We start from the raw sequence: 14,107 nt of genomic DNA on the forward strand, positions 1-14,107 counted from the left end.
ATTATCAAATCTTAATGATTAAAACAATACAAAGTAATTTTAGTTCTGTCAGCCTACAATTAAAAAGAACCTTGTGCATTTAAAATCAATGTGCCTACAGAGCTGCGTTTCTTAAGACTATAGAAGAATTCATTTTCCTGGGTTTCTAGCTTTCAAACTCACAAAGTCATTGATTTAATATTTGAAGATCTTTAATTTAATCATATTTACAAATTCCTCTCAAATACCTATAGTAACATATGCACAAGTCTTGCAGATTAGAGTGAGAACACATTTGGAAGTATATTACTGTGTCTACCTTACAGCCAACGTGAGAATCATAATTTAGTAATAGCACATGTCAGTAAAGATACACTTCAAAAAAAAAAAAAACTATAAGAGTTATTTTTATTTAGTGGTGAAGCACTAGGTTGCTGAAACAGTCATGCTTTGACCTGTATTGTTATGTTGTTGTGTCCTCTTTTATCTCAATCTCTCCCTTATTCATTAAAAAATTGTTTAGTTATTTTTATGGGTTTTTTTAATTAAGGGGAAAAATTGAAAAAAATAGCAGGATATATTATAGTAACTTTTTTTGATTTCCTATTAACTTGATTTGAAGTCCTGTAATACTCCCACTATCTGGTTTTAACTGATTAGACTCTGTCCTATTCTGTATGATAGTATCAAGTTTGAGGGTATAGGCAACTACTTTGAAGGCAATAAGATTCACTAAGATGCCCATTCTGTTTTGACTATTATCTCCTTTGGAAGTCCTGTAATGTTTACAATGTTTAAGTTTTATTGGTCTTGTTCTCTACTGTTTTGTTCAACTTTATAATACCTAATGAGATAGACAATTCTTTTTAAGGAAACAAGTGACAATATGGTAACCATTGTTGATAACCTTGTACTCTGTTTTTACATCATGTACTATGTCTATAATTGGTTTTGACTGACAGCTTTGTTTTGCCATATTTGACTTTATTCTCTTCTAAAAAAAAGTAATAAAAACTAAGGAGTAATAAAACCCAAAATGTGTAAATTTTGTTGTAAAAAAGAGAGGGAAAAATGTGCTCTAAAGGATACAACTGCAAGTGTGTTTAGGGGTGTTAAATAGCTGACCATATTAATGTTTTTGGTTGGATCACTGAACACAACTGTTTGCAGTCTCTCTGTTTGAATGTTCACTTTGTATGCTTTGATACTGTGACTTGGGCAACTATCTCTAGGATGATAGTGTGTAATCTATTAACGGGTGATTTCTTACTGTTTTGTTTTTTTTTGTTGTTGTTTTTTTGTTTTTTTTGTAGTCTGTATTACTTGTACCCTTACACTGCTTTGTTTTGTTTTGTTTTTTCTCATTTTCCTTTTAAATAAAATTTAAAAAAAAACAAAAAAAATATAAAAAAAAGAATTATTTTTGATTGAAAGTTAATTCAATCCTTTAATATTGCTGTACTTCCTAACATTAGAATAAAGTACTCAGAAGCTAAATAACCATTTGGTATACTTTTAATGCAATATTCAAATAGTTTATGTTTTTATAGCTGTAAAAGCCTTTGTACTTTAACTTTTATAATATAAAAGCAATATAAATGCAATAACATTTATACATTTATTTGAAGTTTGCAGAATTTAAAGAAAAAGAAGATTGTATAGAATAAATTTGAAAATATCATAATGCCTGAAATTTCATTTAATTCGGTGTCAGTATACAAGTAATATTGAATTGCACTATTTTTATCAATAACACTACATCTTATTTTTACCAAATAAGAGCAGCTTATTTAAACAACTTGAGATACTATAACCAGAGGAATGAAGAATGAAAGGATGTTGAACATGTCATGTTAAGTTGACTTATCAACAAATTAAAGAACATTTGATAATTCAGCATGTTCATTTTGTGCATGACAAAATGAGAACCAGAAAAATTAGGTAAACTGCTCAAAACTATATCCTTATATATTTGAAGAGCTGAAGTCAAGCCTGGATTTCTCCAACTCATAATTTCTGACTATATTTTCACACTATGAGTTTTCCGATTTTCTCCTTTGTGTGTATGATGGTGTCTGAATTGATGTGATTTATCTCTTCTTTTATCTTCATTTTATAAGCTAAAAATATTTATTTTGAGTCTTGAGCGAGAACAAAAGATGTCTTTTCCAATATGACTATGTACAAAATGTCTTAATGCAATAGAATTACTGTGGTTTCTTACTTTGTAAATTAACATGCAAATTAGGAAAGGAAATAAGAGCTTCACAAAGTTTTCCTGCTTAATATTTCCTCCTACAACTTTGTACTGTGAAATGCACAAAATATTAATTGAAATATGAAGACTATTTTCAAAAGTGGTTGGGAACCGTCATTAAGAGAAGGGTAAAAGGACTCATTAATTAAAGCAATTATATTAGTGTTCTCTCTCTGCCTAACTGTGTGTATAATATGATGCTGATAGACAGCAATATGTTTCATTGAATTGCTTAAATATCTATTGTCGAAAGTACAAATGCATCATCTCTAGGAGTTTCAAGTTATTGAAGCTATTGTTTAAAGAAACACTTCTCAACTCTTATTTTTCTTTTAATGATATTTGATTGTGTTATCTTTGTGCCACACATAATTTATAATTTCATCATTTCTTAAAGTTTTATTTTATTTTTTTACAGAGACTTATTTAGACTTGGAATTTTTCTTTACTTTTAAAAACATGAAAATCATGCGGCTTTGACATCAAGGAGGGGGATAAATTACTGATTCATTCCATTTTCTGAATTCCTTATCCTCAAATATGATCTTCCCAGTTTTGAGTCACCATATTACAATGACTACTTTTTTGACACGAGTTTTATAATTTTCTGTATACTTACTCCTACATATTCACTGAGTGTTTTAAGGTAGATAGTAATCAAATTAGAGACATTTTATTGTCTTTGCCTAGCATTTAACTTATAAAGAACAGAATATATCGGTACATAGTAAAAACAGTTATACTGAAATCTCTATAGTGAGTCTTGAGCTAGATAATATTTCTGTTAGTTTTGAACTATAGAAATATGTACTAAGTTTTAGTCAGTATTCCATAAAATATATCAGGTGTAAAAATATTCACCAGTGGTACTAATTACCCATAAACAAATGTAATTATAGATCATTCCCAGAAGTGATGATATCTTTCTTTAGATTATATCGCACCAATGATATTTTGGCCCCAATGAATCAACATTTCCAGTACTGAGTCTATTTGAAGAAATCCTACCACATGGAATTGGTCCCTCTAGTAATTTTGTTTAAATCATCATGAAACAATGTTTCTAATCAGTTTAAGATTAGTTGAAAAATTAAACCGATTGTCTATTCAATGAAGCCTTCCCCATGAAGTTATCTAAAGAGTTATTTATTTGTTGGTGTTTAAATAATTTTATTACTGATATTTCTTTTTAGAGAATCATAACCTATGAAGGTAAATGTGAAGTATTTAAATTTCTGATAACATTACATATTACATTTCTAAATCTGTTATATTTTTGTTTTCAAACTTTAAACTTTATTTTTATGGTGGTATTATGCTCACAGCATAACGTACAAATGTTGAGATAATATTTTCTTTTTTGAGAATATAGAATAAGGTAATAATTCAAAGACTTATTCTATATTCTTAAAGAAATGATTGTTTTCCTTAAACTGAGATGAAAATAAATAATGTGTTTAGGCATTACATAAAATAAAGTAGGGAAAGATAAAATATATTTATAAAGTGCTTGAATTCTCTGCCTCATGTAATATAATAGATGCTTTTAAACAAGAGAATATATTAATGGAAAAATTGGAGGCTATGTTACCTTTGCCACTGAGGCTGATGAAAAAGAGCAAGTATTTCACAGGAGTGTTCCGGTTATGGCATCCCAGAAAGATATTAGAAGTCAAAATAGCACGAAGGCTGATGTGGTGAGGCAGAAAATTAATACCAAATTTAAAAGGACATCATTTTTCAGCATTAATCAAGATAAATTACCTGTTGCAAAAGTTCTAAGTCCTTGAAACTAAGGTTCTTATAATCATTCTTATTTCTTTCCCCTAATGTCTTATGTAATGAAAGAATGGATTAAAAACAGAAATTATATTTATGTTTCTTTTAAACCAGGATTTAAGATTTTAGGTGTTCCTTCACCTATTTGATTTTTCTTTATCTATTTGTATATTCAACAAATAATTATTCAGTATCTCACCATAAATCTCTGAACAAAGCACTGTGCTAGTTGCCTGATTGGAAAGGACAAGATAAGAAATAAGATGTAGGAGCTCCTAAGAATTTAGTAGAAAAGACACAACATAATAAATACCTTACAACTTAGGAAGGAAGATTCACTAAATAAAACTTGATTCTTTTCTTACTTATATTTTTAGTTTAACAGAAATGACTCATGCTCGAGGACAAAGAATGTCAGGGAAGGTAGGATACAATGAGGGATATTTGAATTTTACCTTAAAATATAAGTAAGATTTTTAACATATGGACAAAAAGGAAAGAGCTTTACAGGGAGAATGAAATCTTCAATACAACACCATCTGTGATCTTCTCTAAAGTTATTTTTATTCTCCTACAGGTTCTACATGAGAATAACAGAAGGCATAACTGATATAGTCTTCATAACACCTTGTTTTTAAAGCAAAAAAGTAAGACTTTCTAGGAAACTCTTCCAAAATTATTTTAGTATTTTTGATATTGTACTACTGTCATTAAAATGAATGAGCACTGCAGATGGAGTTGATTTTGTGATATTGCTATACTTTGGATCCCCTCAAGTAATCCATGATATCTTTTACCAACAGGAGTAAATTAAGTTCTATTATTGCATAATATGTATTTTTGAACCAAAAACAACATGTCTTTAAAATAGCAAATGCTCATGAGTAAAATCTATCTGATATGTTGTATAATAACTTTCATAGAATTGTTATCCTTTATCTACATAAGCTGAATTGAGCCCAGGTAAATATGATATTAGATGAGCAGTAAAAGGATAAAGGTTATTACATTGGTAACTGGGGGTCCAAACCATGTCAAGGACTTTTCAGAAATCACTACTTCAGAGTAAGGAGATAGATATAAGCAGAGAGACGGAAACAAAAAACACAAAACCGTCCTATCCCCCCAAGAGAGGGGAACCTACATTGCTAAATATGGGTCTTTCATCACGACCTCTTGTCTTGAATATTTTGATATTGAGTCAATTGAAAAGCATCAGTTCCTCACAGTAATTTTACTTCACCTACTTAGGCAACAGCTTGGATTTGTGTCTCTCATCCGTATCTGTCCTTTGGATTTGTATCTCTCCTATTGTCAAATTTTATTTAGCTGTGTTTTATTAAAATTATGGTCAATTTATTCTTACACAGATGTCATATCTTATTTTCTTTATACAGTTTTATCCAGTTCCATTTTTACTGGTACATATTGTTAGTATAAAAACTTGAGAAGTTTTAATAATTGCCAAGCTAAAAAATCGTTAGAAATGTGCTTACTTTAGATGAGTGAAAAATAGAATACATGCTACCTTTTACAAGTAGCCCTTCGAAATGACTTACATATCTTCAGTGTACCCAGCATATCATATTATGTGGGAAATACATTTCCACTTAATTTTTTGTTAGAAAAAACTTTTCATTCAATGACAGACTGATGACTGAAGTAGTAAACACCAGCTTTCAGATCTGAATAAATAAATGATCTTGGGGATAAAGATCGATAGATGAATGGATAGAATCCTGACACCTGGGTTGTGTATGTGCATAGAGAACACAGTAGTATAACAAGAAGCTGGAAAGTGAAAGCGCTGAACGCCAACCCCAGAAGTTAAAATCTTTATGGTATGATCTTGTAGGGCCACTCTCATTTCTATTAAGGTTTAGTCTTGCTAAGCATACAAAAAAAAAAAAAAATACTCCTTTTAACAAATGATCAAGAACATTTAGACTCATCATTTTACAGGTAAAGGCCCTCAGAGCACAGATTATTATTGTCACTTATACATCATCAATAGTAACATAGGGACTGGAAATGAGGTGCCCGAATGTGGTATCTTTGTCAATAGAGTACTGGGCTTCTCAATTATCAGTTGCACAGATACAGGGAATAAAAATCTTGGAAGGAAAACAAAGGAGGAAAGCACCACTTTAACATTCTCAACTAGCCTGGAGAAAGTGTGAGGAGATTATTATATTTACTTCTTCAAAAGTTTAATTAGTTAAAGGAAGGTGAGATAAAATGGGAAACCGAAGCTGCTCACTCTCTGGAAACACAAATGAGCGGCCTTGAACTCTTTAGTTTTTACCATATCTGGGTTTACTGGTGTGGAATCACGTCCATGCCAAATGCCACTGATTCACATTTTCTGTTCTAACTTGGATTGATCCTTGTGTAAAACATGTCTCTAGCATACAGGAAATCTAGAAGATAAATTTCAGAGTTGGTGTTTAAAGTAAAGTGATAGTAGTCTTAGTTTATGTCTCTTGCTGTTTTTGCTTGTTTGCCAATTTCGTTTAACAATTGCAAAAGAAAGAACGTTAGATTATAGCAATTTAAGTCTTTTATTACCATCTTTAATCATACCAAAATATGAAGACACTTATGGTCTATTACTTTGTGAAGCACTAGAGAATACAATTTTTCAAATGCTTTTAGTTCTTACAGTTTGTATGACTTTATAGTGATTTTCTTATGTAGGGCAAGAGTTGTAATTGAGGTTGTTTTTAACAAAAATAGTTTGACGGTAGATATTCTTGCTGGATCATTGTTGTAATATTTTTTCTGCATTGTGAACAAGTATCATAGTGGTAAATGTCATCTGCACTTAGGAGGACAAATAGTATATGCTTCTTCCTTAATCAAAACATGATCTTCCCATCAGGTCATTTTACAATATATGTATCACAAGACTATGACAGCTGTAGGTCTAGTAGTTACTATGATATTTGGATATGCCCATGTCATTTCTTTTTAACCATTACTCAAGTGTCTGGCTTTGGTGTACATGTTCTGCTTGGAACCTGCACAGTTATATATATATATATATATATATATATATATATATATATATATCCTTGTATCTTTGTAATCTTTGTAGTTCAGCATTGCAGAGAAGGTAAATTCGTGGGCACTGGGGATTTCTATTTCGTTATAATGTTCAAATAATGATCTGCTGGAAATCTTGTCAAAAAAAAAAAAAAAAAAAAAAAAAAAAAAAACAGTCCACTCTCCTACTATCAAGGTCATTACTGAACTCAGTGACTTCAGTTTAAAAGCACATAGATGCCATCTAGCAGCCATCTCCAGGAATTTCCTGCTCAGCACTCATACTTTTCTATGAAATTGAACAATGAGTGAATTACTACAAGCTTTCAGTTCTTTTTTTTTAAATTTTACTTACTGAATGATGACTTGGCATTTGGTTTATAATTCAGACACTCCATTACAAATGAAATTAATTGATCTCTTAAAATAGGCAAAGTGATACAGCCATGAATTTTTTAAAGGAATTAGAAACTTGTTAATTAGACTTTAAATAAGAAAACATAATTCAAATAATTTTTTCCTAAGAGACATATCAATAACATGCTTATATTTTTAAAAATACAGATAATTAATTAGTGGTGAATTGCTTTCTTTCCTGGAAAAATACTAAGCTTGCCAATTTTTGATTAGTTAAGTGAGAGAAGCAAGTTCATGCTGAAGAAAAGTTCATTATATAAACTTATATACTTGTATTTTTTCAATTTAAGGAGAAAGTTGACTTTCAAATAACTTACCAGATGCTGATATCTCGGCACTTATAAAATGTCATGTAAGATTTGTAAACTTGTATCACACAACAGAAAAAAATATAAATGTAAACATTTTGTGGTCTTCCATATAATCAGATGGGTACTGTTCATAGCAAACTATTTTACTTTTAGGAAATCAAATATAATATTCACTCAATAAGTTTAAATTTTCAACATTTGATAATGTGGACTTCTATACCTTAAAAATACTCAGTTTTAATAGTTAATCCTCTTTGTATGTTTGTTTCAATACATGTTATTAAACTTATATTTATAATTATATTCAAAATAGAAAAATACTTAAAGTGTATTTTTGAAAGTTGATGATAGCATATAATAGTCCTAAAATATTTTTGTATGTATAAAAGCAGGTATTTAGAATTTATGTTCACTAACTGTAACTATTTTCATTATTATTAGAACAACTGTAGTAATAAAAAACTGAGAAAATTTACAGTTTATTATTCAATTCACAATTATTTTGACCAAACAATGGTGTTATTTATACTTTTGGGGTGTGGTTAAAATACTGCTTGTAACCAATATCTGTTACGTAAAAGTACAAAAGAAGTCACTATTCATCCTCCTTAAAGCAAATTTGTCTACAAATTTAAAACCTTTTGACATTAAAATTACTTGTTATTGAACTTTTGATATTCGGTATAATGTCAAATGTAGCACAGAACAAAATACCACCTTTTGTTTTTTGCATACTGCACTGAATTGTCTATCAGCTGAGGAAGACAGTTTGAAAAGTTAATGTATTCTTTTCCTTTCCTGGATTTCTCATCTCAATTATAGAAAATATTCATAGTTCAGTTGGATCAAATTACAAAGTTTTATATCATTAAATATGCAGAAATTATTGAAGACTAGATAAGGTCATAGTAACATGCTGTGCTACTTTTGGGGGGAATTAATCTCCTTATTTAACAACAACATATATATATATATATATATATATATATATATATATATATAATTTGGAAAGAATGGCATTCTAGCAAAGAAATATGTATGCATTAAAATATCAGACAAATCATATATGCACGTTTTAGTGAAGATTTAAATTTCTGAATTTTTTAAAATGATGAAACATTTATTTATATTAACTCATTGATTTTCCTTCTTAGAAGTATTTTACCAAGAAATTTCCGAATAAGATATATAATGGAGTATTTTCAAAAGTTTTAACCAGTGACATGTGAGAGTAGCACTAACATATGCCACTACGGGTGAAATGTCAGAAATAACAGAAGATTTAAGATTTTAAAACAGAATCAATATATGTATTGCAGGTGTAAAATGTTTAAAACTATACCTTAGTATGTAAAATACGTCACTGAGATCATTAAAATTGCATTCACAAATTGTGTGAAGCTGTCACACTGAAAATATCAATGCAAGCATAGCTTTAAAATAAAATGTGCTAATTTCCACCAGATTTCTGTAAGGAAGAAAAGTGTAGATAAATAATTGTAAGTGTATGTGACATAATTCTAAGCGTTCACTCTGTGCCATGTTAGAAGTAGATATATCATGACCACAGTATAAGACTATGTTGGTAATATTTTATTTTTGTTCATTTATGAATAAAACTTCATCTCTCACTACAGAGACAATGTAAAGCTTTAAAAATAACTTTACACTAGTCCAAAAGCAAAACACCTTAATATATTCTCTTTAATAAAATGACATCTCTTTTCCAAGTGTCAAATTGCTGTTGATCAGCTAAATCAGTAAAATAACAAGTAAATTGTATCTCCTATTTCTTCCTAAATGCTTCATCCCTTACGGTAGATACTTAGATTTTTCCTAGAATGCCGAAGCTCTCAAATTAACCACAATTCACAACCAAGACTTCTCATACATCACTGAAAACATTTTCCCATGCTTTCCTGCCTTTTTATTTAGCTTTCACTTTGCCAGTACTAGATGATTTTCAGAGTTCGAAAGCTATGGGACAACTCATCTTTCCTATCAGCCTCCTTAGTTTGATAGGGCTCCTGTTACTTCCTGTTTCTTGACGCTGATGATCAGAACTTCCTCAGTGTCCCCTAATTTCCTTAACGAAAGGAAAGCGCGAGGCTCTTTCAGCAACGCCTCTCACTACAGCAAAGTCCAGCTCTGCTGCTCTGCCGTGTGTGTTGCAAGCAGCATCCCAAATGTTTTGAACGCAAACCGCAGCACGTCTGCGATGGGAATATTATTGACCAGAATCAGCTGGAAAACGCTGCCCTGTTTTCAACAAAGAAACGGTTCCCCATCTCCTATTACATGTTTACAGACTGCATTGTTTCGGCTGCAAACTCCTTTGCATTATCCGTCCGACTTCAGAAGAAAGCATTAAGCAGTTTGACAAGCAAATAGCTCAGTCCCCCGAGAGCCGCATTGCCCGCTGCCCCTGCACATTACATTCCTCTGGCTCCTTCCCCTCACACTAGGACTCTTCCCCGAGGAGCTATTCCTCCGGTAGTTCACCTTGTTATCCTCCAAGCAGCGGGGATGCTCCAGGCACCTCAAGGTAGCTGAAAGAGCTGCCTCTCGCGCCGTTTTTGGCATCTTTATTTGCATTTTAATCTGTTTGTTATATATTCCATATTTATTTCAAATAAGAGTCAAAATATTGTCCTTACCTTGGAAGGGTCTAATCCAGCCAGCAGAGACAGCAGCAGGAGATTGAGAAGGTGGGACGTCGCCTGCATTCTGATCTGGGTTTTGTCCCCTCTGTACTCTCTTTTATGTAGCACTCCGTTCTCACTGCAGAGACCTTTCCCTCGTCAGTTGCACTTTCTGCCTGCCAGTCAGAGCAGAGTGGAGGCAGAGGCGGTGGCAGCAGCAGCGGCAGGAGCAGCAGCGGAGGCAGCCGCCCTGGGGGGCGATCATTCCGCAGGCATTCTCAGAGCTGGGAGTCGGGAGAGCCTGAGGGTGGGTTGGGCTGCAGTGGGCGCTGGCCGAGGTGCTGAAGCGCCTCCAGCCTGCTGCCGCGGTCTACCTTCTCCCTGCAGCTAGACAGCCAGCCCACCTCAAAAGTTTTGACCCAAGAAAAAGAAAAAAGGAGTAACTGCTGAGAGAGGTGTGGAGACCTGGACAACGGATATGACATCACTACAGCTCCTGGGGAATTTGGGGGAATATTTTGCTGGGAAATTTGTTAACCAAACAAGGACTGACTGCCGTGCTCCTGATAAGCATTTGCTCGAAACTTGAGCTGTGGAGAAAGTAGAGTTGGTTAGACACAGGATTATGAAACACATATTGTACTGGAACTTTCCTTGCTGTCATTGACAGAGGACTTGATATTCTATTAGGGCTTCAAAGTTTGTAGTGCAGACTGCCAGAATGTATTCCTCATCCAAAGCACTTTTTAAAAAAACTATTATAGAAGTGTATGATCATTTTTTAGATCAAGCATTTATAAATATTTTATTAAAATAAAAGGTTTTGTTTAGATACTGTGTATTTATCTATTTAAGTCTTCTGTCCAAGGGAAAACAGTATGCAGATAAAAATGAAGGGGTTTACTTATTTTATCTTTTAGTACAAACGACTTATTCCATCAAGTCCCCCAACTGAAAAGTATCTCCTCATACACACATCAATACCCAGGGCCATACCTTCCTGTCATTTAGACAAGTGCTATGTCTGAGGAAAAATTCGATGATGGATGCATAGTTGGATGGGAAAAGTGCTTGTTTCTAAGCTTCTAAATACTTTTATTTTCTAAAGTTCAAAAAAAAAAAAAAACCTCAGAGTAACTGCTTCATAAGAGTTAAAAAGGTTTAGTGAAAAACCACCTCTCTAACTTACTCTGCATTGCCTAACTATACTTAAACAACTGTGTTTCTTAAAAGACTAAAATATAAGTTTTCTCAATGAGAAGTTGATGAAGAGTTGGTGACCACTCTGAACCACCGTGCTTTTACATTTTAAAGGGTTCTAGCTTCTGTTGTTTTCTAAAATGATACAAACCAGAGATAGGGACACGATTTCTTTTCATTTTCAATAAAAATGAATAGAAATTGCTCGGATACCAGATACATAATGTACAAATGTTTCACAGAGCCTACACAAAACTACTACATTTTTAAAACATAAGATATCACAGTTAGGACTCACATTTTTGAAAATTATTATTTCCAAGCATTTGCTTGTATTACATTTATTCTCATCATGACATTAAATATGGGTGCATTATGCAAGATGAGTTGAGGTCTTTTTTCCTACAAAACATGGAGGACATAAATTCAACCTGAAAATTACTTTCAAAGGAATAAATTATGCATAGCAAAAAGATTTCAGAATAAAAGCAAAAAGATAGACTCACTTTGGGTCTATTAGTTTAATGATAGCTCTAGCAATCATATGCCTATTTAGAAATTCCCTTTATTTTCTAGCAGAGAAGTCAAACAATAAAATTTTCCTTTTGAGGATAGGTAAAACTGCAGACCTGCAGATGACACTCTTTCAAAATATTTTTTAAATATTTGATTCTTAACTTTTCTTTCTGTGTCTTTCTATATAGGATAAACCATGCTTATTTTTCAATGAATGACATTAAAATTTATTGAAAATTTTATTATGTACCAATTTAAAATCTTTCACATAATTGCACACTTAGAAAATGAATTTGCATAGCAGTATCTTAGTCACATAATGAGTTTCCTGTTTTTTCTTTACATAATTTTATTAGTTTTATTTTAACATGCCTCTCTTTCCTTGGTCTCAACTGACTTTCTCTCTCTCTCTCTCTCTCTCTCTCTCTCTCTTTCTTTCTTTCTTTCTATTTTTCTTTCATTTCTTCTTTCTTGTTTGACATTTAAGCCTCTTGGTTCTTAGGTGTTGGAGCATACTTTTTCGAGTATAGGAATTTGTATTTGGTATGTACACCAGAAAATAATATGAGAGCATAATAAAATCAATTTTATTTCCTCAAGTTCAAAATATATTCTTATAATAATAATTTTTTCATGAAAGTATAATATTTTTATTTCATAAATGGTTCACAGTAGTTGAATAATATACAAAAACATTTTTTGCTTGGACTCTCTATTTTTCTATATTTCATGGCATAGGAATGCTATTTGTAACAAGGAATTTGTAAGCATAGGAATCCTGTGCAAACTTGCAAGAAAAATGTAACAAAGAGGAAGATGATATTTACAAATATAAAGTACATGATGTATTGTAATTATATTACGAATGAAAATAGATGATCTTAGCATACTTGCAACATAACATGCCATAAGAGAAGCTTAGTCATTTGAAGAGAACAATCAAACTCAGTAATGAATCTAAGCTGTATTAAACATGGCAGTGGAAAAAAAGTCTACATTAAACAACCCAAATTCACCAGTGCTATATTATCTCCTCCATCTTTCTCTAAATATAAAACAATAAAATTGATTAGTTTTTTCAAAATAAAAGGTTATTTCTGACTATTCTATATAAGTATCATTTGTTTTTTAATAAAACCATCTTATACTTTCATGTTGATAATTGCATATATTCCTAGGCCACATTATACAGCTTATCTGTGCACAGCAATAGAGGAAATTCCTCCTTTCAAGGAAGAGAGTTGCAAAGCTCTTATTACTTTGTGTTTTGTATTGCCAACACATTTGTATTTCTTACAGTTACAGGGAAGAAGCATATCCACATTTTTTTTTGTCATTGACAACGGGTGAATTTAGTTTACTTAAAACAAATTATTAAATGTGATTGACCCCACAGATTTAGAAACCTTAAATGGTTCACTGTAAGCCTGGGAAGATATCTAATATTGTGTGTCTAATTAGTTACCCTTTTATATGTCTGATAAGCAAAAAATTGGCTCTGAATTTTATATAGAACTACAAAATGTTAACAAGTGCTACTTAAAGAGTGATGCATAAAAAATCTTATTTGATATTCTGTACACATATAAAATCTAAAACATACATCATAATTGTTAAAAATTATCACCAATAAAATTTGTTGATTCATTTTCTCATGCCCTTAACCTGTCAGAATATTCCCACTTTGCCCTCTGCTCTTGTTCTGTCTTGATGCCACTTTTTTTTTTACTAGTTTATAAGTCATTTCCATCTAAATATCCTACCTCTTCTAACTACTTTATCTAAATTAGCAGCCTGATTATACTTTCTTTGTTTGTCATTGTCTTATAATGCTATTTATCTCATGGAGGGTCTTCATTGGGTGTTCTGATCTAATCCAAGCATCTAGAACAACTTCTGGAAACTGGTAGTTGTTTAGTCAATAATGATTTAGTGATTAAATGAATGAATTGCTCATCCTT

The 14,107-nt window shown here is 31.7% G+C and overlaps 1 protein-coding gene across 1 annotated transcript in view; it reads right to left on the reverse strand.

The window, feature by feature from the left end:
• Nucleotides 1-10,969, reverse strand: part of Olfm3 (olfactomedin 3) — a 188,528-nt gene extending 177,559 nt beyond the window's left edge. Inside the window, exon 1 of the mRNA XM_063255024.1 lies at nt 10,446-10,969. Within this exon, the coding sequence (XP_063111094.1) occupies nt 10,446-10,514 (69 nt within the window). The 5' untranslated portion in view covers nt 10,515-10,969. The remainder of the gene's footprint in view (nt 1-10,445) is intronic.
• Between the last annotated feature and the right edge of the window lie 3,138 nt (nt 10,970-14,107).

Source organism: Cavia porcellus, unplaced genomic scaffold (genome assembly GCF_034190915.1).
Source record: "Cavia porcellus strain 051 isolate PalLab524CR breed Dunkin Hartley unplaced genomic scaffold, mCavPor4.1 scaffold_1, whole genome shotgun sequence".
NCBI classification, from domain to species: Eukaryota; Metazoa; Chordata; class Mammalia; order Rodentia; family Caviidae; genus Cavia; species Cavia porcellus.